Raw genomic sequence first — 24,300 nt, 5'->3', positions numbered from 1 at the left:
TTTCCAACCTTAATGGCTGAAGTTACACTTTTTAATCTGCTGAATTGCACAATTTTAAAAGATTGTTCATGATAAATCGATTCGACTCGATCCGGGAATATTTTAGCAGCGTGTGTTCTATTGTGTCGCTGCTTTTCAGAACTACACTCCATCGAAAGATTGTCAAAAGCTGAGGCAAATTAATAAGGACGTATAATTGTTCACTTAAGTTTCACCTTTTCAGGAAACGTGTATAGTCACTCAGTTTTATTATTATAGCATTTTTTTTTTTTTTACCAAGACTTTTTTTAAATTTATTTTTTTGCAAAATATTTTTTGACTGCAATCTGCAAAGTTGCCGTGATGTAGCGTATATCTGGGATCGGGAGAGATTTTGTGTCCTTTCCTGGCGGTAAATACATTCTTTCTTTCAGTGAAGATCTGAATCAGCTGGCACGTAGCAGAGGCCACATGGTCGCATGGGCCCTATGGGAGATCAGGCATGAATCCAATGAGGATGAGGGTGAACACATACCAAGACGGAGCTGTCATATGCACACAGAATATTCTAATTAATCTTCTCAGGTGCCCCTAATATGTATAAATATACATTAAGATGGACACAGCTGTATGGCTCCTTAATTAAAATCTATTGCTGCCCTTCAAAACATTTCCTATGAAATTCCAACTACTTTAATTCCCATCTCTGCCATGTATTTCCATGTTTTAAACTTAAGCATCAGTGCAAGGTTAAAAGAGGTTGAAAATCAAAATAAATTTACACCACACGTACACTGTTTCCGTCTGTCACCTTTTCAACAGCGCAAACGGGCAAGTTAACAGGTGTGCAGTGTGCAAACAGTACTGTGTGCTTTCAGGGGTATCAGAATTGGTAAATTCCTCTTTTTTTGAAAGCATGCTGTTTTCCTTGTACCATTATTATTTTTTTAATTGTCAGCTGTATCATTTTCTTACCAGCCACCCTCCCCTCAACAGTGATCACCACAACTGAACTCATCTTATGTGCTATTATCCACAGTGCAAGCCATACAGAATCTACTACAGGAGAGCGGTTCTGGCTGATGGCATAGCCTTTACTTAAACTAGAAGCTTGGCTATGATTGTGAACTGAAGAACATTCAGATTAAGGAGCCGCCCAATAAGGCTGTTTTTGTTAACAACACATTGTTGAAATGTTGTATATTTGGGTGTGCAAAGCATTATCCTGTAGTGTGTAATGGTCAAGTTTGGCATAACATCCTGCAGCTTGTATGCACTCTCTCGTGTAGCTGCAAGTGTGCAAATTAACATACACTCTTTTCCTGCAATTGAGCGATACTTACACATGCCTGAGAACCAAATATGGTCAGGACACCAGGAAAAGCTGCGATCTTCCAAATAAGTTCCTCAGACCTTTAATGGCTACAATTAACCCTGATCTTTCTGATAAGTTCCACAGACCTTTAATGGCTAGAGTGGTTGAATACAGCAGTTGGCTCTTCTCTGAAAGACGCATACTGAAGAGCACTGCTATATTAGTCCAGCACCATTTCCAGCACCTGCTTAGTTTTCCCTGATGTTACCAAATCCAGCCCTACTTAGCTTGAGCTCGGAGGCACGAGAAGGGCACAGATTGGTAAAAATTCATCTCACATCCCACATAAGGAACACTTGCATCTCATTTGCGAACTGTCTGCGAGGTGGTGGATTATTCACTCTGTCAGACACATAGCACTACAGGAGACTTTGCGCTGTCATTGGCGACCTGTGGCCTCTGGGTTTGTGGTTGGAAGGAACTAATTTTACTGTAATCCCAAGAAACCATGGCTGGCACAAATCCACCTGTGGCACTGAGGTCAGATATGGTCAGATGGACAGATGTGGTCACTGGTCAAGTAATAATTGAATAGGAACACACTTGTGTCAGGTGTGTTGTACAGTTGGCATTTTATTCATCTTGTGAAGGTAACAGCAGAAAATGAAGACTTATATTAAGACAGAAGCTGGTTGTCAGAGAGTCAAACCTCTGTAAGCATGCCCATATCTATCCTCTGCAATGAGGGCAAAGTCTGTACTTGCCAAATAACCGTTGGTGAAGGCAGCAAGCTACAGCTGGACTGATTTCCAGTCAGCCATGGGTGTGTGTGAGAGAGGATGTCTCCATTCTTGTGGATTCATTAACATTAGGACTGATTATGAATCCTTGATTATTGATTCATAAACATTAAAATAAAAATGAATAATGCTTAATGTATGTAAGGCTGATGCTGTGGATTGGATTCATCAAACATTCTTAACTTCTTTAAGTGCTTGATTTTTTTTCTTCACAAACTTTTTAATCGCAGAAAGATTGGTAATTTAAATCTCAGATTTTATATAAATTCAAGGGCAATTAAAATCACTGCATTGTAGTAAAATGTACTCTGAGTGTCAGAATTTAATGCTGGACATTTTTTTGTGTGCAACTTTTGGTAATCACTGAACTCACACGCTACACTTATTTTAAAGTTTATGAAACAGGTAAATATTTGACGGGCATACAATATAGCACTTTGTTTGTTCAGCAACAGTGAACAAATATGTTAATTATGCTATTAAATCCAGGGAGATGAGCTATCTTCTTAGTGCTATAAAAGCCACAAACGCTGCAGAAAGAAATGAGCCTGTCTATTAAATGAAACAGGAAGAAATCACTTTGTTTCATATCTGGACAGCCTTCAGCCCTAATGTTCTGATGCATGATTCAAGCCCCCTGGAATCTTGAATCTTTTAATTATGAAGGCCAGCGAACGTGAATGTGGCACCATTCGCCAGGTGATGTTCATAGAGATCTCAGATTGGGGCACATAAATTCCTCCAAAACTTCAGTTGTCATTGAGCCCGAGTAGCACAGATCCCCCCCCCCCCCTTTCTTCTGTTCTAATTAATTCTTGAATAAGAGCAATTAAACTCCACATTAATTTTCGCTTTTTTCATAGGCTTCTGGTTGACAGTGAGTGGACTGGGGATGCCTATGGGAATCGATGCTCGTGATCTGTTTTTTAAAGTTATATCGCCCACAGATAGTAATGATGCTCTCAGAAAGGTCGTATAGAAAGATTCTTGTGAAATCTGCATTCATTTCTTTTCTTTTTATGTTTTCAGCACAGTACTGGCATTCAGTGACCTGAATATACTTCAGTATTCAACAATTTCCAAAGCTTCCTCTCCAGGGAAGATTCAATACATGATTGAATAACTTAAAAAGACACACTTCCTCAGTATGTAATGACAGGCATAGCATTCAGAAATAATGTTTGAGTTCTCAGGGACCGAAATAGCAGAGCGATTTTGAAAACAATTTATGCATGGATTATCCAAGCAAATTCTTTTGTCTTTTGAAACTTCTGATTTTAGAATTTGAAAAGTGCGAGTCCTGGATTGAATAAAATCAGGTAATGATGACAAGTATTCATTTGAGTTTGTGTGAATAAAAATTCGAATTTGCTCACAAAGCTTAGCGTTCTACACTGAACAAAGACGCAATTATATTTGAGTTGAAAAAGGCCCAAATATCTTGCGTGGGAACAAACCGCTGAGACTGCGCGGCGTCATTTGCATATGGACGTTCCATTTTAGGACAGCAGTCATTTCTTTCTCTTCTCATATTTTATTAACTTCTCCGTTGTTTTTGCCCGGAGCGGCATTCGTCAACGAGGAATAAACGCCAACACATCGCGCGAGAGGAATATTGGGAACTCTGCCAAGTCGAACCGCTGTCGTTATCCTGCCCACACGTAAATACTTACTACTGGGTTTATTCGACCGCCAATTGCAAAAGCCAGTTTTGGCTCGGAACAGAAACTTCACTGTAGATGCATTATTACATCTGAACACAGAAGCAGAGCAAACATATGTAATGGTGAGAGCCTGTCTCTGGTAAAGATCTCCCCTGATCCTCACTAACTTTAATGGTATACCAGAATGAACAGTGGTAGGCAGATGAACGGCATATTGAGTATAAGGGAATGCAACTATATAAACACTAGGGCATGGGATTACTGATGGGATTGTTTCTTAAACAAAAGCTGTTGTGCACAATGAAGTGTTTTGTAGTTATATAGAGAACACCGGGGATTATTTATTTGACTGTTAAGATGTCAGTAGCTAACGCTGTCTGGTGTAAGTGCTTGATTTTCAGTTAAACTGTTAAATTGTTCTAAAACACACTACATAGTAAATTGCCCTTTGAAATGTGTGTTCAGCAAAACCACAGTTAAACTGGAAATTATTGGAGATTATCAGACTGGCACCAATTAGGAACCAACAATATCTCAACATGGGCATGGGATTTGTTTGAACCATGTGACACCACATATTTGAAAATTATAGTCCCACTTTGACAGTGGAAAAGATTATGGTTTAGTAAATTTGGGTGATTAAAAGGACTTTGAAAATTTAATTTATAAAAAAAAAAACTATGCCACCTGGGCAATACTCTCATAGTAGAGTAAATTGGCTTGGTTCTACCACCTACAGTTAAAAATAATTACAAATTTCCATGCTACTGTATAAATAAATGCAGTTTCATTAAAAGTTCCCAATGGCTCCTGTTATCACTTTCTGTCCGATGTGCTGAACAACATTCTGTGCATTTGGGTTTGTATGCAGAAAGCATCTTTAGGTATTATGCGGAGAGAGGGGTTGCGAGTGAAGATAACAGCCGTGACAAAAAGGACCATCTTGGGATTCAAGTTTGAGTTCTGCGATTTGAAATAAGTGACCGTTACTGTCAGAAATGGTTTATGAAGTACCGTCCTCAAGGGTTTCTCTTAAGAGACGAGTATCAGAACGCTGAGAATGTCAAAAGCCTCCATATTACCTTGCAAATAGATACCAATCACTTACATTAGGATGTCACATGCTTCAGCTATTTTGTTCTTTGTGAAACATGACCTTGTAGAGCACAGGTGTCAAACATCAGGCCCACAGTGTCTGCTGGTTTCTGGGGTGTTCTCGGCACATTTTCTTTATTGATTTAAGTCATTGATTGGCTCAGGAATCCGAACACCTTGTTTGCAAGGCCTTAATTGGCAACTGATTGAAAGGAAACTACCGAAACCGACAGACACTGCGACCCCCTTGGGATTCAGTTTGACACCCCTGCTGCGGAGAATTTTGGCACTAGCCTCCATGTGCCACCCATGGGACCCCTAGCTACAGCAGAGCACTGTTAATTCAATATCAGGTCATAGGGGTGTTCCTTAGCTGGATATGCCATATCAGGATGGCTTGACACATGTTAATTGCTACTTACAGCAACATCCTTTATGATGTCACTTGCTTTTAAACTATAATGCCTTCTCTTATGTTGTGAATCCATCCTGGTGGAACCTCACAGAATTTTATCACCACGGCGTTGCTGAATGAGAGTTGGAGAGTACATGGGGTTGTTTCAGTAAATGTGGTTCTGTAAAGAAGTGTCAGCTTTTAGCCACAATCACGCATCAGTGGAAAATGAGGACTACATTATCGTGTAGATAAGACCTGCTGAGCTAGCTTTGCTTTCCAATTGATTCTGAACACAAAGACACGCACACGCACATGCACACGTACACACACACACGCACATACACAATAATGGCTGCAGAACAATATGATCATAAAATAAACTAAAAAAATGGAAATGGAAATCCAACTAATTTTGTATTTACAGCTTGGCAACAAAGAGACAGACAATCAACATTTTGGCAACTGAAAATAGAAAAATGGTGACTGTGGCAGCATGAGAATGTTACAGCAGTAGAAATGATGGAAGCAACACTTGGGCTGGACTGATTATGCATTAATGCAGCTCATGGAGAAGGAAAAGATGCTTTGTGATTCACTGTGAATTCTGCTGGAGGTCTTTGTTCCGGTTAATTGCGGCCATGTCCTGTAGGTTTGTAAAAGTCCCTCCCCACCATTGTTGTTGGGAAATGCTCTCTTGCCGTTTTTTTTCATTTATGAAATTCTTCTTGAGCGAAAGTGCATTACACCAAATCACATGTGCAAATCAGTTCTCTTATTTCTGCGTGGAACGCAAGTAAGCGGGATGTGGATAACTGAGGATTATGGCAAGAAAAGGAACAGAATGCAAGGAACCGATATCAGCTCAAATGGAGGGAAAAAAGAGAGTAAAAAATAAAATAGAATTAGCTCCCCTTTTTATTTGGGACTTTTTGGCAATACCAAAATTGGCTTAACCTGGCATTTGAACAAATGCATTTCGCATTCACCATATAGCATCCTATATAAATGGCACTCCTCGGCCTGTCAGTGTGTAGGCAGTGGCACACGCTCTTGGGAAATCCAGCATCTTTGGCAATTTGAGCCTTCAGTCTCATTCCCATGAATTAATAATTGAATGACTGGCAGATTCTGGATTTGCTCATCCTCCTTCATCTGTGTGATCATTACATTTGTTTGACAGTATTATTTGGACCCTTATCAGTCATTTTTCCCTGTTTTAATTCTGTTGACTGATGTCTGATTTAAATCCAAATTACTCATGAAGTTATTTACAGATGCCTTGCCTGCTCAGAATGAATCAGGGGTATGATAATGCATAGCTGATCCATACAGCACTACTCTTTAGACTGCTGTGTGACAATAGGCTTAGAAACGGGTGCAGAGACGATTTTTTTCTTCTCAGTGATCAATAGAGCATGTGTAGTGTATGTGCGACACAGTTCAACAAAGAATGGCTTTCGTCAGGCTGCAAGTGTCAAACCTGTAGTTGTTCTAGCATTCTCTTACAAGTGTTTTTTTGTGTGTGTGCTGTTGAATAGCTTCAGTGAAACTCTCAGAGCACAAATCGTCCTCTGACTGTAACATGGCCACTTTCTTTTATCATTTGCTCAGATAGGTCCCTCTTTACATTTCTGTTGCAGTTCATTCTATCTTATCTATTACTCCAGGCTGGCCAGCGGAGGACGGGATCCCCTCTATGCCCCGGTTCCTCCCGAGATTTTTTCCCATTGGGCAATTTTTTCTCACCATCATTTGAGTGTTTTTTTTTTTTTGTTTTCCTCAATTGCTTGCTTTTTTGGGGGTTCAGGCCTGGCTTTTTGCTCGATTCCACTGTAAAATGTCTCCTCGTCCTATATTGCCTGCAAATTGTTTAATAAATGGCAAGAATTGTGTTATAACGTGCATTGCTTGAGAACAGTGAAAAACTTAGCAGGAACACGAAGCTTACTGAACAGCTACCTGCAGATACCATGATCGATTGTATCAAAGGTCTTTTCAAGGTCGATGAAGTTAATGTACATATCCCTCTCTTGAATACTGTGTGCAAAACTAGCTACAAGTTGTGCAGTCAACTTTTATGAAACCGCATTGAGTCAGTGGTGGTACATTTTCAAAAATATGCTCTACAAGCCTGTAAATCCACACAGACATGATCACAAGCCAAAACATGATCCCTATGCATGCATGCACACACACACACACGCACACATGTACACGCACACTTACACACTCACACACACACACACGCACGCACACACACACTATCATCTTCTGTACCCTAGAACTGTGTTAGTCACAGAGTGAAGAGAGATATAATCTGAGAGGTTTTGCATCAAATTTAATGGCTCAACTCAGAAAGAGGGTACTCAGTGGGTGATCACCGCATTTGCATGCTAATATAACCCACTTGCAGCAGTGTATCTTTTATTTCATTTATAATAGTCTTTTTTTTGGTCAAGTGCAATTTGAACATCACATAATCTCATATTTTCCCAGCTGTTCTTGATTAAGAACAGATGGAGCGGTAAGACTTGGGATTTAAGGGCAGTGAAATATCAGCAGAGCGGAAGAGCTAAATAGATGGAAGGGGAGAGAGAAAGAGTGAAAGACAGACCGTGAACATGTGTAAGATACAGAGAGAGGTCAACTCCAGTGAACAGAGAAAGAAGGGAGCATGAAAGAGAGGGAGGCGAGGGGTGAGAGTGAGAGAGATGGAGTGGTGAGGGGTGAGTGAGAACAGGGCTGAAAGAGTAGAGAGAGAGTGTGTGAGAGAGAGAATGAGCAGAGGAAGATGGAGAGAGAGAGTGTATGAGAAAGAGAGTGAGAGATACTGAGAGAGAGAGAATGAGCAGAGGAAGATGGAGAGAGAGAGATAGTGTGAGAGCGAGTGAGAGAGAAATAATGAGAGAGAGAGAGAGAGAGAATGAGCAGAGGAAGATGGAGAGAGAGTTTGTGGGAGAGAAAATGAGCAAGAGATATTGAGAGAGAGAGAATGAGCAGAGGAAGATGGAGTGTGTGTGAGAGCGAGTGAGAGAGAGATACTGAGAGAGAGAGAGAGAGAGAGAATGAGCAGAGGAAGATGGAGAGAGAGACTGTGTGTGAGAGAGAAAGAGAGAGAGAGAGAGAGAGAGAGAGAATGAGCAGAGGAAGATGGAGAGCGAGTGAGATGTGGGAACAGAGCATAGTGGTTCTGTTAGCGAGCCCACGGCAGCCTGGGCTGGGTCCCAGGTTGAAGCGCAGCTCTGGCTGTGGGTGGTGAATCTCTCCGGAGCTTCTCTTTTACTGTGGAAGTGCTGTCTTCCATCGTCGGCCATGGATAGCTGCTTCTCCCCAATGCTCTGCCACTGGAAGGCGGCCTGCTCCAACCGAACCCTGTCCCTCGTGTTTGGGTGCAAGGTAGGAGGGCTATGACTGGAACGATGCTTTTAGCATGCACTTAGAATGTCTGTGTATCCGTGGGAAAGCTCTAATGTATTCGAGGTATGTGGCAGTTTTGTTACAAGGCTTGTACACTTGTATTCTATGTTCCTCTGTATGTTTCCGAACTTAAATGTAGTTTAAGGGTTCGTGCCTCTGCTAAGCCCCGCATGAATGTAACAAGGCGATCGTTTTTATTAATTAGACACTTTTAATGTCTATTGTGGGGTGATCTACCCTCTAAAGGCCTCATGATGTCTGAGCTAATGATACTTACTGTGTAGATGCTTAATGTTTCAAGGTCACATCCTTGGACGTCGTCCTCAGTCGGATCAATTAATGTTTTCTCTGCAATGAGCTTTCTCCGCTTTGAGAAATGCTTCTTTTAGAGAGAGATTCCATTTTCAATTGATTGAGTCTTATTGAGGTGGAATTAGTGGGATCCTAATTGGAAGTGCAGTCACATGGTCACTGAAACTAACCCATTTGAGGAATAGTTCTAACACAAAGCCAATGGAAGCAACCATACATGCATTGTGTTAAGTGAGGTTAAAGTGTTAAAAATATACAGTATAGTAGAACCAAGATTTTCAACAACCATAATTTATCAAGAAATCAGGTGTAACAAAAAGCAGTATGTACTATGAATGCCCAGGAGTGAGTTTGAAAACCACTACATTGGATGACTATGGTGAGGAGTTCAGTGGCATGAAAAATGTGGCTTTTTATACTCTGCCAAGAGTAGCACTGGCGTAAGCTGGTCAGAGATGGTGACGTCATTGCTGCTGCTTTAGCTCCTCCCCAAAACGAGCCCGGTGCGCACAGGCTAGCAGTATCATCATTAAGAGCCGTGGACCTCCTACGCTTACTGCTAGCCCTCCTGCTATTCTGTTTAGCCTGCAGTCACTGATTCAGTGACTCATGAGTACAAATACAATGTGAAGTTATTACATCTTACAAAACAAGAAACCCAACAAACAAACGTGCACACCATTTTGTGTGCTCCTGAGAATCTTTTTTTAATTTTTTTAAAATTATATAAATACATTATTATCTGTCACAATAGAAATACATGTCTTCCTTGTTTCTGTGTATCTATACTTTTCCAAGTAATTATCTCAGCATTTCCTTTATCTGGTATAGATTTTTTCAGCAGTTTTTTTTCATGAATCCCTTTTAAAGCTGAAGGGAAAGCGGGGTTATCGCACTGTACGGATCTCTGAGCGTGCCTGAATTAGGCTAAATTAGCGCAAGGGCTTAAGAATAGCTGTGAATGGGGTGAGGGGAGGGATAACCTGTAATACCGCGGGCGGTGATTACTATCATTGAGTTCTCACTGTCTGCAGTGGCCTCTTCTGCATTGTGCGCCCCCTGAGAGAGGAGCGTTACCCGGGGAAACAGGGCGTGAGATGGAGCCTGCTCTTTCGCTCACCCTCACACTGAGACGATGCTATTTTCTATTTCTGTGTTTTATTATCTACCGTCTGTGTCTCTTTCTCTGTCTTCTCTCTTGTCTCTTTTGGTTCAAAACCCGACTGCCTAAACCGTAGTGTTGTGTTGGCAAATTCAATTTCTGAAAATCCCACTTTTTGGAGATGCGTAGCATTTGCGCAAGACTGCACACGTCGATGATGTGTTAGTTCAGTAGCATGTGTGCAAACCTGCCATTATGCTCGACGTTGACGCATTTGGCCAAAGCCTATTTGCGGAGTCTGTTCTCTGTTGGTAGCCGAGGTCTACGATGGCGCCCCCTAGAGTGTGGCACATTTTACTTGATTATGTTGCTATATATGAAAATGCCCAAACTACATAAAGTAACTGTGTATAGTATACATATTTATATTTACTGTACTGAAAAGGATAGGCACATTTTATTTGACAGTGTAAAATGTTTCATTTATGAAATATTGAAACATCGGCAATATGTGCTTTAAGGGAAACCCTTTTTTCTATTTCACTGAGATTCCTGGAACTCTCTGACCCCCACACTCTCAAAGAAGAAAAGGGATCTTTGGCTTGTATCCATAGGTGAACCCTTTTTAGTTTTTTGTGGAACCTTCTATGATACTGTAGGTGTGAAAAGTGTGAACTCTCAGATTGAACCATTTTGCCTGACAAAGAACACTTGATCTAGATAATGTCCCTGTATGGAATGAGAGGGGCCTTTGGGAACACTTTCTTTTGAGAGTGCTGGACTCACCAGATGTAAGTTTATCAGAGCCCTTTCGCTGATGGGAAGTATCAGAAGTCTTAACTGAGTGACAGACCTGCCAAGCTTTGTTTGTGCAGCATGAGATGACAGCTGGAAGAACAGTCTGTCAAATTAGACATTGCTCACGATGGTTCCATGTTATGACTCAGTTGATGTCTTAATTAACAGTGCAGGCTGCACAACAATTTAATAGCTCATCTGTTTAGACAATGCTGTATTACGGATTTGTAGAAGTTCTCCAAAAGTATAACTACACTGTAAATGAGGGGATTAGGACTGGGTATATGCCATTTCATGTTCTTTTGTGGTTCTCATTAACTAAGTTAATTGCTTGGGAATTATGTGGAAGAAGTTGTGGGGTTACGGTCACATTGTGTGAGGTTCAGGTTCAATAGTTTGGCTTTTATGGGAAAGAAATCTTCTGTGGTTGTACTAGAGTCAGGGTGGAATATTTCTCAAATTCACTTTTAAAATGATCCAAACCTGAAGAGGGGTATGAAAAAATGATGCGCACATAAATAAGATGAATTTGCTCTATTATCACATATTATCAGTCAGTCATACAGCATATCTATCTGCCTTCCTCCCTTGTGATTCTCCATTGGGTCGCTGGGTGTAATTCTGTTGTTTGATAGATGAATGTGCGCTGTTTGATAGTAATTATTTATATGAAGTTAATGCTCATCGGTGTTGCTAGATGTGCTGCCGTCCCTGTTACAGAAAGACTGCCCTCTTGTGGTATATCTGCTTTCATTGAACTCATCTGAACTCACCCTATGTCTTTTGTTTTTTGTTTTGTTTTTGTGTTCAGTGGGATTGACTAACTCTCAAAGTTTACATTCAGGAGAAGACAGCTTTTCTTCTTGTGTGCTACTTTTTCGTTTGTTGTTTATCTGATTTGATTATGCATTGACAATGTGTGCGTGTATGTGCACATGCAGACATGCGTGTGCGTGTATGTGTGTGCGTGTGTGTGAGAGTTTGAGTGAGTATGTGTGTGTGTATAACTCAGTGTGTCTGTGATTATCTGTGTGTGTGTGTGTGCTCGTGTGTGAGTATGTGTGTGAATGAGTGAGTGTGTGTATGTGTGTGTCTGTCTGTGTATGTGTTTGCGTGTATGTATGTGTTTGAGTCTGTGTGTGTGAGTGAGTGTGTGTATGTGTGTGTCTGTCTGTACATGTCTGTGTGTCAGCGTGTATCTGTGTATGTGTGTTTCTTTGTCTGTGTTGGTGTGTCTGTGTCGGTGTGTATGTGTCTGTGTGCACGTCTGTGTGTGTATCTGTGTGTGTCTGTGTCTGTGTTGGTGTGTCTGTGTGTGTGTCAGTGTGTATGTGTCTGTATGTGAGAGTCTGAGAACTCCCCAGTGTCCCTGGCTGTGGAGCTCAGTGTTGTGATGGGGATTGTCAGGGCTTGCTGCAGTGGAATAGATTCCCTGCTGAACGAGAGCTGAGGACCCTCTCCCTCCCTCTGTCTGCAGAACAGGCCGGCCGCGGTGCAGGGCTGCCCACACCCACCCCAGCCAGTATGTATGCACCCGGGATGCATGCACCCCGCCCTAATGAGCTCACCCTGGGTAAGCATGGCCCCGCCCCTCTCACACAACCCACACACTGATACGCAGGCACTCACACACACACACACACACACACCCACCCCACAAAACACCCATCATCACCGCACAGACAACTGAACACCCCCCTCACACAACACACACACACGATACACAGCACACGGACAAACACAACAACAACACAACACACACACACACACACACACTCATACACACGCACAGACATGAACACAAACACACGCACACACACACTCATACACACGCACAGACACAAACACAAACACACACACACCACACACACACACACACACAAGCATACATGCCGACAAACACGCACAAAGCCACACTAACACACACAGCACTAGCACACATACACACACACACCAATCACCCCCCCACACACTATGCACACATCAGCATCACACACAGGCATGCTCGAACATGTACACAGAAATGTACACACGCACGTACGGACATTATTCTCTAAATAATGTTTAGCCCTCTTTAAATCATATTTTCAAGTTTACCTTGTTTTCCTAGAGGTGAAATGCTATTGAAATCAACTTTGTTATTTTGAAATAATAAAATATGCTCATTGAGTTGAAGAGTGTCATGAGCCTTCACTAAATGAACAATTTTATTCTCAAAGTGATGTAGAAAAACACACATTAAATTCAGTTACTTGTCTAAACTCCCGAAATTGCCACTCTGAATCATAATGGATAAAACAAATATTAATGCAAAAAAGAATAATCATAATTTTAAACAAAATTAACTCTTAAAGTTGACACGAGTAGTTCCGTATTTATTTGGAAAACCATGAAATCATACAGATAAAGAATTAAATGATGTCTTGCCTTCACAAAACTAAAAAGAAATGTGCATCCCTGATTTTTATTTTCTCATTTATTTTTATTTTCTCTATAACTGAATGTCTGCTTGTATTTGAAGACCTGCATGTTATGTCACTGCAGTGAAACCCATTGGTTTTCCAGGGCATGCTACTTCAAGCTCTACCATTTGAAAAGCCTGTATTTTTTACAAACTTAAATTAAACAGAATTGCACAGCTAGTGTGGAAAAGCAACACTTATATAACATGTTATATTTGTTATTGTTATCTGTAGAAATGCAATCATCGTTTTCAGCATGAACTGTGCCCAGGCTTCTCAGTGCCTTCAGAAAGGCCGATGAACTCTTAGCCCTGACGTGTGAGGATTCACATCCGGCCTGCACCCTCCAGCTGAGTTGTGTTTGGTTGTGTTTCCCACACTAGGGGGTGACAGATCAAAGAGCGCACGGCAACAGTCATGACAGTACAGCCCAACGGCCAATGAGAAGGGGTTACATCCTCAAACCTGACTCGCTTAATAAGGAGGCGTGTAACATATTTACGAGACCAGACTTGAGGACAAACTAAGATTTATTTCCTCACAAAACGCAAAAAGACAACCGTTAACATAGGAAACAATGAGTCCAGGGATCCGGCCGAAAGAACGAAAGGAAGGTAGACTCCTAGGCTAACCACGCAATGGGTCACCGGGTCCTGGGCTTTCCTTAAAATAACCACAGCAAAAAATAGACTAACGAAGCCATGAAAACTGGACTACTGGATCCACTTCCCCAAAAAGTCAACGAACCAATCCTTAGCAGGAACTAGAAGAAATTGCCACACAGGTGAGGTTGCTGTTCTCCTCCCAGGCATCCAGGCACCTTAAATAGACGCACCAATCAAGGGTAATCACTGGCACCTGCAAATGGGGAAGTAGGGGAGCACATAACAGAAGGTAACAGCCTCCTCGGGACATAGTAGAGGAGATTGTACCTACTCCCATAGAAAGCTTTAAATTAGAACAAAATGAGTACAGAACAAGGAAGAGTGGGTGCCTTACCTTGATCTAAAACATTTTTCATGCATTCATTCTCTCAGGGAAAGATTGATACGTCACTGGTACGCTTAGTGTCACCAATGAGGTGCACCACATCAAGCTCCAACACTGTCTTCTGTTTTTGAAAACTGCTGCTTGTATCCAAAACACAAATGTGCTACCCTAAATATCAACACTCGATATAATATAATAGAAATATAAATATCTGTACCATAATAAGCATTGTTTCACACCAGAGGACTCCCTGTACGTGGAGAATTGTGTGTGATGGAAAGGTAATACTGAGTGCTTTGAACAAGACCCTGGCACAGACCTGATTGATATTTTTTTTATATCTCAGCTTCTGTTGCATCCAATAAATTATAAAATAAGTCTTTGCCTGTTGAGAAGGCATCCCCTTCATCACTGATATATATGACCCCGAATGACAGCAACAACAACTCACTCTGAGAAAACTAGATGGAAATACTGAAATTATGACTTGTAGTCTACTAGAGAATTTGAATTAATTAATTAATTTGTATATATATATATATATATTAATTAGATGCCCAACATGGGTTGAACATTTTCCACCATAATTTGGAATGTCCAGCTATCTGTAACAACATCTCTACTCATGCACAAACCCCACTGTTGATTTAGGAGAATGAAGACATCCGCAGATCTCTGAAAAATGTGGTGCGAGCGGTCTGCTTCTTCTCGAACCGCAGACTACAGCTGAACTCTCACGGAGTGAAATCGATGGAAGAGCTTTCATATGTGGCTCTGGAGGGCGCTAGAGAGCCATGAAACACGCACCCCTAATGTGCATCGCCCTGTGGGGCTACTGGCCACAGCTGGCACATCCATACCCAACTGAGCCCTCGTCTACTGCAGAATTTGAACCTTTACATGACATCTGAATCCTGTTTTGCAGAAACAAAAAAGCTGAGAATGTTAAAAAGAAGAAAAAAAAAAAACAATATCATAAAAAGAACTTGTACTTCAACTTAGTTCACAGATTAGATTATGTCTCTGTTATGAGGCTGGATCACAAATTAGTTTTTTTTTTTTTTTCACTGAGAAAAAGTTTGTGAGTTAAATCGTTTGGACTGAGGGATGTTCCCTATATTTCTGAGAACCTGTTAACATAGCTGAATGACCGATAAAACAACATGGCCTCCGACTGACTTCCTTCCATGCCGCCATTGTTTCCCCAGTACCATTATCAGGAAGAAGACATGCTTCCGCACGACCATGGCTACCCGCGCCTCACGCACGAGGTCCAGCCCCCGGAGCTCCTGCACGTGACGGAGAACGCTCCGGAAGGGGACAGCATGCACGGATACGTGTCCCACTCGCACATCTCGCCGCTAAAGGTGAGCGGCTACGCTGTGGGCCTGCGCTGCTCAGGCCCCTCGCTTCCTCTCTCCCCACTTCCTGCTTCCTCTCCTCCTCTCCCAAGCGCTTCCGCTCGCTCCATCCCTTTCTTTTTTTATTTCTGCGATGCCATTCGCTTTCGAGCTCTCCTCCAGCCTCTCTTCAGTCGTTCACGTGCATGACCTCATCAGGCTTAACGCGCGGGTGCGTTCCGTAGGGGGAAAGGTGATATCCTAGCGTATTTTGTGTGGAGCTGGCCGTTCAGGCAGGGCTGAGTGTCTGTGGCTGCCCTGGGTCAGCACTGAAAGGGTGCTTTCACATGAGACTCATCCTCAGATGGTCAGACGTGGGAAACCAGCTGGCGTGCAAATAAATGGCTGACGTGTGCGAGGAAATAAATGGCGTAACCGAAAATCTGAGCTGAGTACGGCTCACATTTAAATAATGTGTTGCATAAGAATACGGAAACATTGTCACTTCAGTTACTTGTCATTAAAACTAATAAACAACTTATGGGAATTCTGTATTGAAGAGCATCCTGGTTGTCACATGACTATGCTGTCAAATTATTTATTACAGTATTAATTACATTTATACTTTAGCCCTACAGTACTGACATGGAGTTTCATTTTTCAGCCTACTACTTCAAGTACAGAACCCCATGAGAAAGATTTGGATTGTGGACATTGGTTACTCTTTGGTGTGTCTATATTTTTTTACTAAAAACTTTGGACTAAAGACTTTAAGACTTTGGACAGTGATCCCGATGTAAATCATCTCTGGGCTCTCAGGCTCTTAGCTGGAGAGGAAACTTTAGTTCTATTTAACTGGCCTCACAGAATTAGGAAAAATCTTCTTTGATATTTTTTCCCAGGCGCTCAACCACACCTATTCATTTGAAGCCGCCAATATTGTTACAATTGGATGTCTTTAGACATAGCTTCAGAGCTCACATAAAGAACTCACTTTATACATTTATATCTGCGTACAAGATACTACTGCATCAGTTAGCTCTTGACAGGCATCTTTTAAGTTGTTACGTAGTGCAGTATGCCAATATCGGAACCACAGATGAACAAATCTGTCCTTCATTATCTTTATTTGTAATGTTTTTGATTCCTCGGCTGCGATGAGGCACATAATCACTAGATGGCGCTCACAGCAAAGTCAGCGATGCTTTTTCGCTGCACTGAGAACTAAGGAAAGCAATCTGTTTGGTGTGTCTAGGTGCGCCCCGGGCAATAATGTTCAAGAAGAGGCGCACATTTAATGTTAAATGCAACAAAACACATCTTCGGGTGGCGGGTGGCGGGTACTCCGTACATTTTAACATCGCCCAGCGCCTTCAGTACTGCGGCCTCCTGCTGTGCAATGTTGGATCACACGTACAAGGTTTTTGCTGTTTCACTGTGCTTGTCAGTTGAATTGTACTCGTGTCACCCTGCGCATCGTGGAGATGGAGCAAGGACTGATGATACTGTGATTCTGCTCCGTATGAGCGTGTTAGGAAATACTTATCGGACGACTTTTGCCTTCATGAATATTAGACTGCTGAGTGGCGGTTCTGTCTCCTAATCAATTGCACCGGCGATATCATAACGCAATCTGATATTTCCAGGGACAGTAATCGATGCCAGGGTCAGTGCTATGATAGTTTAACTTCTGTAGAGGGAAAGCGTATGCTTTCACTTTTTTTTGCAAGCAAAACCCCAAAATTTTAATCTGGTATTTTTTAGTGTACCTCTTTCACTCAAAGGCTTCTTATTGTACATACTGTATGATAGTGTGATTTAAGTTATTTCTACTCACGTGAATCCTTTAGGCACAATCTCTATGTTCAGGTTGCCTTCATAGATCATTGCAGAGCTTTTAGTTTATTTGTTGTAAGGTGGTGATATTAGTCTGATGAGTAAAACATTCCTCAGTGAGCCTATGCATCTCCATCATTTCCCATTCTGCTTGGCTGCACATCCTGTCCATGTGACACCTGCACATGCTCAGTGACTCTTCGCGGTGACACCTGCACACGCTCAGTGACTCTTCGCGGTGACACCTGCACATGCTCAGTGACTCTTCCCTGATGTGATGACATCTGCACGTGCTCTGTGACTCTTCCCTGATGACGCCTGCACATGCTCAGTGACTCTTCCTTGATGACACCTGTACATGCTCAGTGACTCTTCCCTGATGTGATGACACCTGCACATGCTCAGTGACTCTTCCCTGATGACACCTGCACATGCTCAGTGACTCTTCCTTGATGACACCTGCACATGCTCTGTGACTCTTCCCTGATGACACCTGCACATGCTCAGTGACTCTTCCCTGATGTGATCACACCGGCACATGCTCAGTGACTCTTCCCTGATGACACCTGCACACGCTCAGTGACTCTTCCCTGATGACTCCTGCACATGCTCAGTGACTCTTCCCTGATGACTCCTGCACATGCTCAGTGCTTGCTGACTTTTCCCTGGTGACACCCGCACATGCTCAGTGACTCTCCCCTGCTGGATGGGGTGGAGGGTCCTGCCTCCCTCATAGTTTCTTTCAGCTTCTCTCTTTGTTTTGCTTTCGGTTCTGGCTGGCATACAAATGAGTCACGGCGTTATAAAGGACCATCCGTGGTGCTTTTGTACCTTTAGAAACCTCTTGCCCGAGGCAGCCCGGGCTCTTTGTCGGGCCCTCATTAACCGTAAAAGCATATTAATAAAATCCCCGCACTTCTTAGATGTGTTTTTTGAAACGGCTTAATAAATAATGTATAATGCAGAGCGGCAGAGTGCCGGCAGAGTGCCGGCCAGGCCGCCGTAATGTATTCTCCCTCCCGCGCGCCTCTCCGCGGTGCGCCGCGCGGAGGGCGAGCCGCACAAAGGCTTCATTAGCCGTCCGGCCGGTCGAGTGTCACTCACCGCGCGCTCGGCCCGCCGCTCTGCGTGCGGCGTGAGAGCCCTACAAGCCCCCGCCCGCTTCTCATTCGCAGACCCCCGAGCCCCGCGCACTCCCCCACGCACGCACGTCTGTCCTCCTCCTCCTCCTCCTCGCCGGCGTGGCCATCGCGGCCGCCGCTTCTCCTCTCCTCCCCTTGTGTCTTTCTCCTCTGCGGCCGGCCGCTGAAGTCTCACGCCTTTTCTCTCCTGTCTTTATCCGCAGCACTCTGTTACCCGCTGTGACCTTACTTACCCGAGCCTGACCGCCGCTAACTACATGGCAAGTTTTTAACCGTTATTTTCAAAAGTGTCCTTCCTCGCCACTGCGAGCCGCTCTTTTGCACACCGCTGGCCGCAGGGAGGTTGCCGGTTTGATGTGTTTTAAGGAGGGGTTTAACAGTTGTGGTAAAATTGTGTGAAATAGCTGAACATATCAGATTTGTGCTGTGTTTTGATACAAATACCTGATTTCTGACATACATACTTTCGAGGTTTCTGGCCTGATAACATTAAAAATATAAACCAGCTAACAGTAACTGGAATAAAACATCACATGCCATATGTCCAGTTACGTATAAGTGGCTTATAATACTTATTCACATGTGTGCATAATATTCATGGTGCATTATGTAACATGCAGCATCACAGTGTTATAAATTCTGAACCTGCTTGAAATGAAGAGTTGCCCAAATTTCCCATGGTGCTAAAAATGTAATAACGACCCTGCATTGTGACCCGTGAGGCACTGTGTGGAATAGCAGGGCATACTTTGTTCAGCTGTGATGACTTGAGAAGTCATGCCTCAATAGCTTCAACGCAGTGGTATAATTTTCATGCCAGAGAGCCATCTTTTTCTCTGCAGTCCCTGTGATGAGTGGCAGGCATTGGTGTTTAGTGGAGTCATAAACGATTGTGTTTCCTTGATTGCAGTTAGAGGATGGAGTCATAGGCAACTTATGTTCTATGATATTTTTTAAATGAAAATCTACCTTGGAAAATGTATGCGTGGAGTATTGCTACCAGGGCTAAACAAGGCTGGGTGTTCTGAACAGTTTAAGATGTTAAGGTGTGTAGGGGCATGCAAGGCCACACAGTAAGTAATAATTTATGGGTTTTTTTTTAATGGTCCAAATATGGGGTTAGAATTACTGTTCATTCAGCTGAAAAGAGCCAAGAAGGCAACCATGCAATGGTTTTTACAATTTATTATATTTAAAATAAAATAAAAATATTCAGTCAAGTGAATACCTCAAATCGCCACAGATTTAAAAAAAAAGTCATTGTCTAAATATATTTTACTCTTCATTCCCATGAAGAGAGAGAGAGAGAGAGAGAGAGAGAATGGAGGGGAAAAAGATGGAGAGAGAAGAAATATGTGTGTGAGAGAGAGAGACAGAGAGAGAGAGAGGGTGGGAATGTGGGGATGGGAGTGTTGTGAGAGTGCTAAGGAGTGAACAGGAAAAGGTAAGCATGGCTCCAGATTGTCTGATGATGAGAGATTTAATGATGATCAGGCTCCCTGGAGAACGCAGTAGCATCCCCCCCCCCCCCCATCACGATTACCCAACGTTCTATCTCCTCCCGGTGTGGCACAATCTGCTGTGCTCCCCCACCATAGCAGCCCATGAGCAAACATCTCCTCCACACTGCCCACACCACTGTGCTAGCTGAGGAGAGGGAAGGTGAGGGATGGGACAGGGGTAGGCTGTGCCAAACTCTTGATAATATGTAAATATACATCATTAAAAATCAATTTGTCAATAGACATATGAATAAGTGGTAATAAGTACATCAACAATACGAGTTTTGGTAAAGTCCCACAAGTTCTATGTTAAATATTCACTCGCGATCTCATCAGACTGAAAGACTGTATCACCTGTCTGTGAGTTTCCTCTTGTGTGTCATTTTGGAAAATAGTCTTTGGTCTGTTCTGATATGAAAAATGACATATTTGTGATACTTGCTGTAACATTCTTTGAAAGACGATTTTGAGGATTAAATCCTCTCTGCTTTAGTTTAAATTGGTTTTAGGTTAATTATCCAGGCTCTAATAATACAGTAATGTTGAGGAACATACGTTGCACTTGACTTGTTACAAATGATTACTGCAGCTAATAGTTTCAATGTGGATTAACGGCATTGAATAATTAATATATGCCATTCAAAGCTTCTGAAGCTGATGCCTTTCCTTCAGGTGTTTAAAAAGGATAGAGTCATTTAATAAATGCGAGAAGAAGAATATCAGTAAATAAGCTGAAATAGAATGTATTTTTTGAAAACAAAATCGCTGTGTTTATTTTCTGTTAATTTCATATCAGTTTGCTCTCTTCATCGAAGCCATACTCCCTGATCTAGTAAAAAAACAAGCTTAATAATTTTAGTGCAGAGGATTTTAACAGGGTTTTCAGTATTCTTTTAGAAAAGTATTATTTGTTTGTGCATGCATAATCTAATCACAGAGGAGAGATATCATTTCTTAACACTCACTGTTTGGCACAAACATATTTGAAGACTTTATGTGCAGTCTTCTGTATAGGTGCCAATAATACTTATGTAGAAAGAAAATAACTGAACATCTGCCACAGCTATGTGGGTTATATTTGATCCTTCTGGTAATTTACTGGATGAATCAGTGGCATTTGGCTACATTATATATTGTACTGTAGATAAAACATGGAACTGAAACTTTGAAATCCTTACAGTCCCACCTGTATTGGTTGTCTGACTGATCGATTGGCTTGGTGGGGGTGTACAGAGAGAATGGGCATTGCTCTGGCTACTGAGTTAACATTTATCTATCAGTCTTCAGTGTTCAGTGTCAAAAGGGCTGGCCAAGCATTAAGTACATAATTGAATATCATCCGTTGGAATAATGAGAATAAGCAACAATGTGATTCAGTGTGGCACACACCAGTTGGGAAAGTGTTGGAAATGGTACTGTATGCATAATAATTCTTAGACATCATCAAATTCATCTTGAATTGCAATAGTTTGCAATAGTCAATTTCTTTTGAAGGACAGCCAAGGGTAATCAAAGCCAAAGAAAAATGTGGAATCAAAGTCAGTTTCCTCAAGTGAAAAACTGAATATTCATGAAGGATAAGAGCTTTTTTTCTGTTTTCATCCTAATCAAGCTTTTTATCCGCACAGTTTTTCTGAAGGCTAAACAGTTGCTACTTGTGAAGTTTGATCTTTCTTTTCATTTACTGGATAATAAAATAGTACTCTTGTGAAATTTTAGTCATCCACAGCCCTTTGTAAATTGGCAACATTTCAAGGAACATGGATGAACAGTTCTCTCTGGAATACCAAAAAGTGTGCATTCGTCTGATGCATTTACAGTATGTACGTATAACATCTTTGCTCTAAACAACAGATGTTTGGAAGGTCACCTTAACTAGCTACAGGAATACGATCGGAATACCAAAGCAGGAAGAGAGTTCGTATTTATTTATATATTTATTGCATAATTTGTGAGGTAAACATATCCCGGCTTTCTGCTGATTGGTCACTTGAAATGCAATTTCCTCATGTCTTGACTCTCACAGATTAAGACCCACTTTCAAGGCTTTTGAGACATTACAGAACTCAACACTTTGGATTACAGTCTGCCAGATCTGATAGTAAATGCCTCTTCTGCCCGGACACTATGACTCTGAAAGCCTAAATTGTCGAAGAAAGAGTTTATGTGAATCATTTCCATATTGGAATCTAGGGGTTAGTCCTGTGAACATGCTATAGTGCTGTAGCTGATATATTCTGTTGTTAGTCAGTATTACATTGTAATCTTTATACTGCATGTGTTATTCTGTGTTTAAAAGTATCAGAGTGCTGAGCACTGTGTCTAATGGTGTACCTGTTGAATTAAATTAAGTGTTGTACTGGATTTTAGATGGTGTGCAATTCTGAGGTTGTGATCCTGCCATTGTGCAATTGACCAAGGTTCTGAACCTGAATTGATTATGTCCCGTAAACAGTGTACACATGGAGAATGTAAACGGTGCAAGTTGCTGTGGATAAGAACAATTAAATGTGAAATGTAAAATGCAATGACTAGTAAATCAACAGGCCTCATAGATAAGCCTGTGGTATTTTAAATGCTAGAGCCCTTGATTGCTGTGCTTTTTGAACTTTTTTTTCTCAAAAATGCCCTTAATGCTAACTCACATTCATGAGTTCTCAATTACTTAATTATTGATGTGTATATATGCAACTATATTTGTGTGACACTTCAGACAGTAGACAGTTGTCTATAGCATTAAGTAACTACTGTACAATAACATAGTAAAGGTATGTGACATGTGTATGTTGGCTTTGTGAACGTTAAGATGAAAACTGCTAATCGCATTACCATCAATGTCTGTTTTCCTGGGTGATTCCTGCTCATGTTATTGACACCATAGTTGTTGCATAAGACTACCATGAGTATCTGCGGTGTGGTTGCAATACACATAGGCACCTTTTCCATCTCATTTCAAGAACTTGTCTTCTTTCTTGAGTTGTCTTCTTTTTATAATGTTTAATTGAGCTATTAATTATCTGGTAATGTCCCTTGTTATTCCTGTGGAAGAACAGTGACTTTAAGGACGTTCTATTCTGTGAGAATACTCTTATTATGAGTGGCATGTGAACACAGGTGAGGACCTGCTGGAGTAGACACACGTTCATTTAGCTGTTTTTCAATGAGAACTACATGTTACAAGGAATGGCCTTGTAGAAACTACCACATGAATAATAATATCCTTAGCCATTTTGAAGCACTGTTTACTTGAAAGGGCTCAGTGCAGTTAAATATGTTATGCAGTTGTACTGAATCAATGCAGAGAGAAGGATTTTCTGCGTATGAGGGTTTTGATGCGAGAGCTGCCGTTGTAATTATTTTTATTTTTTTCTCGGCAGTCAGTTTCCTGGTGTTTGCGCTAGTTCCCTCTGTGTTCTTCAGGTCTAATCAGCTGTAATCAATGCCTCATTACCCCTGAGCTGAGCTGAAAATCAGTGGTGTCAAAAATTTTGACTTGCAAAAAAAAAATAAAAAATGAAATAAAATAAAAAATAAATAAATAAATAAAACATTAAATTGTGACGGCTGTTAAAGCTTCCTGGTAATCACCGGACCTATTTCTGGTCGTGGCATCGTCGCTCTGTTCACCAGCCGCTGCGGCACAGGCCTGTCAGCTACTGTAAGGATTCAGCACCACGGAGAGCGGCATTTCCACAACCTTTGCTCTGACCTTCCTTCACTGCCTGCTTCCATTAAAGGCAGTGGAAGAGAGAAAACACAAGCAGCCTCTCTCAGTGGAAAGGGGCCATTTGCATTTAATTGGAGAGTTCGAGCCTCCTGGAACCTGCGGACAGCAGGACAGGCTTGTGAATGAGAAATAGAAGTGTAGGAAAGACAATGCATTTTATCCTCTCCTCAGCTTACGTCATTTCTAAGCATCGTTATTCACGACAAATACTAATTTAAAGTTAAATATTTTAGCGGTTAATAATCAAAGAAATTTTAATTTTAAGATTTTCTTTGCTAGTTGAGAGGACCATGCTTCCGGCAACATGTGCTCTGGATTTTTTTTTAACGCAGAATCTCCTTCATTAGCCTGGGCCTGAGTTAATAACTCTCCCTCTCTCAGATGTGTGACCGGGTGGGGGCTGGAGACCAAAGCCGGCTTCA

General features: G+C 41.7%; 1 protein-coding gene across 9 annotated transcripts in view; it reads left to right on the top strand.

The window, feature by feature from the left end:
* The window catches only part of LOC135235924 (disks large homolog 2-like), a 128,388-nt gene that overhangs the window by 16,167 nt on the left and 87,921 nt on the right, over nt 1-24,300 (top strand). For 2 of the 9 annotated variants that reach the window (XM_064301972.1, XM_064301964.1), the window contains exons 1-4: nt 8,292-8,646; nt 12,357-12,452; nt 15,540-15,698; nt 18,853-18,913. In XM_064301972.1, coding sequence (XP_064158042.1) covers nt 8,563-8,646; nt 12,357-12,452; nt 15,540-15,698; nt 18,853-18,913 — 400 coding nt within the window. In that variant the 5' untranslated portion in view covers nt 8,292-8,562. Of the gene's footprint in view, nt 1-8,289; nt 8,647-12,356; nt 12,453-15,539; nt 15,699-18,852; nt 18,914-24,300 lie in introns of those variants that run through there. The other 7 variants (XM_064301967.1, XM_064301965.1, XM_064301978.1 and 4 more) reach the window with 5 other exon arrangements.

This window comes from Anguilla rostrata, chromosome 12 (assembly GCF_018555375.3).
Source record: "Anguilla rostrata isolate EN2019 chromosome 12, ASM1855537v3, whole genome shotgun sequence".
NCBI lineage: Eukaryota > Metazoa > Chordata > Actinopteri > Anguilliformes > Anguillidae > Anguilla > Anguilla rostrata.
This window is presented reverse-complemented; position numbering and strand designations above follow the sequence as displayed.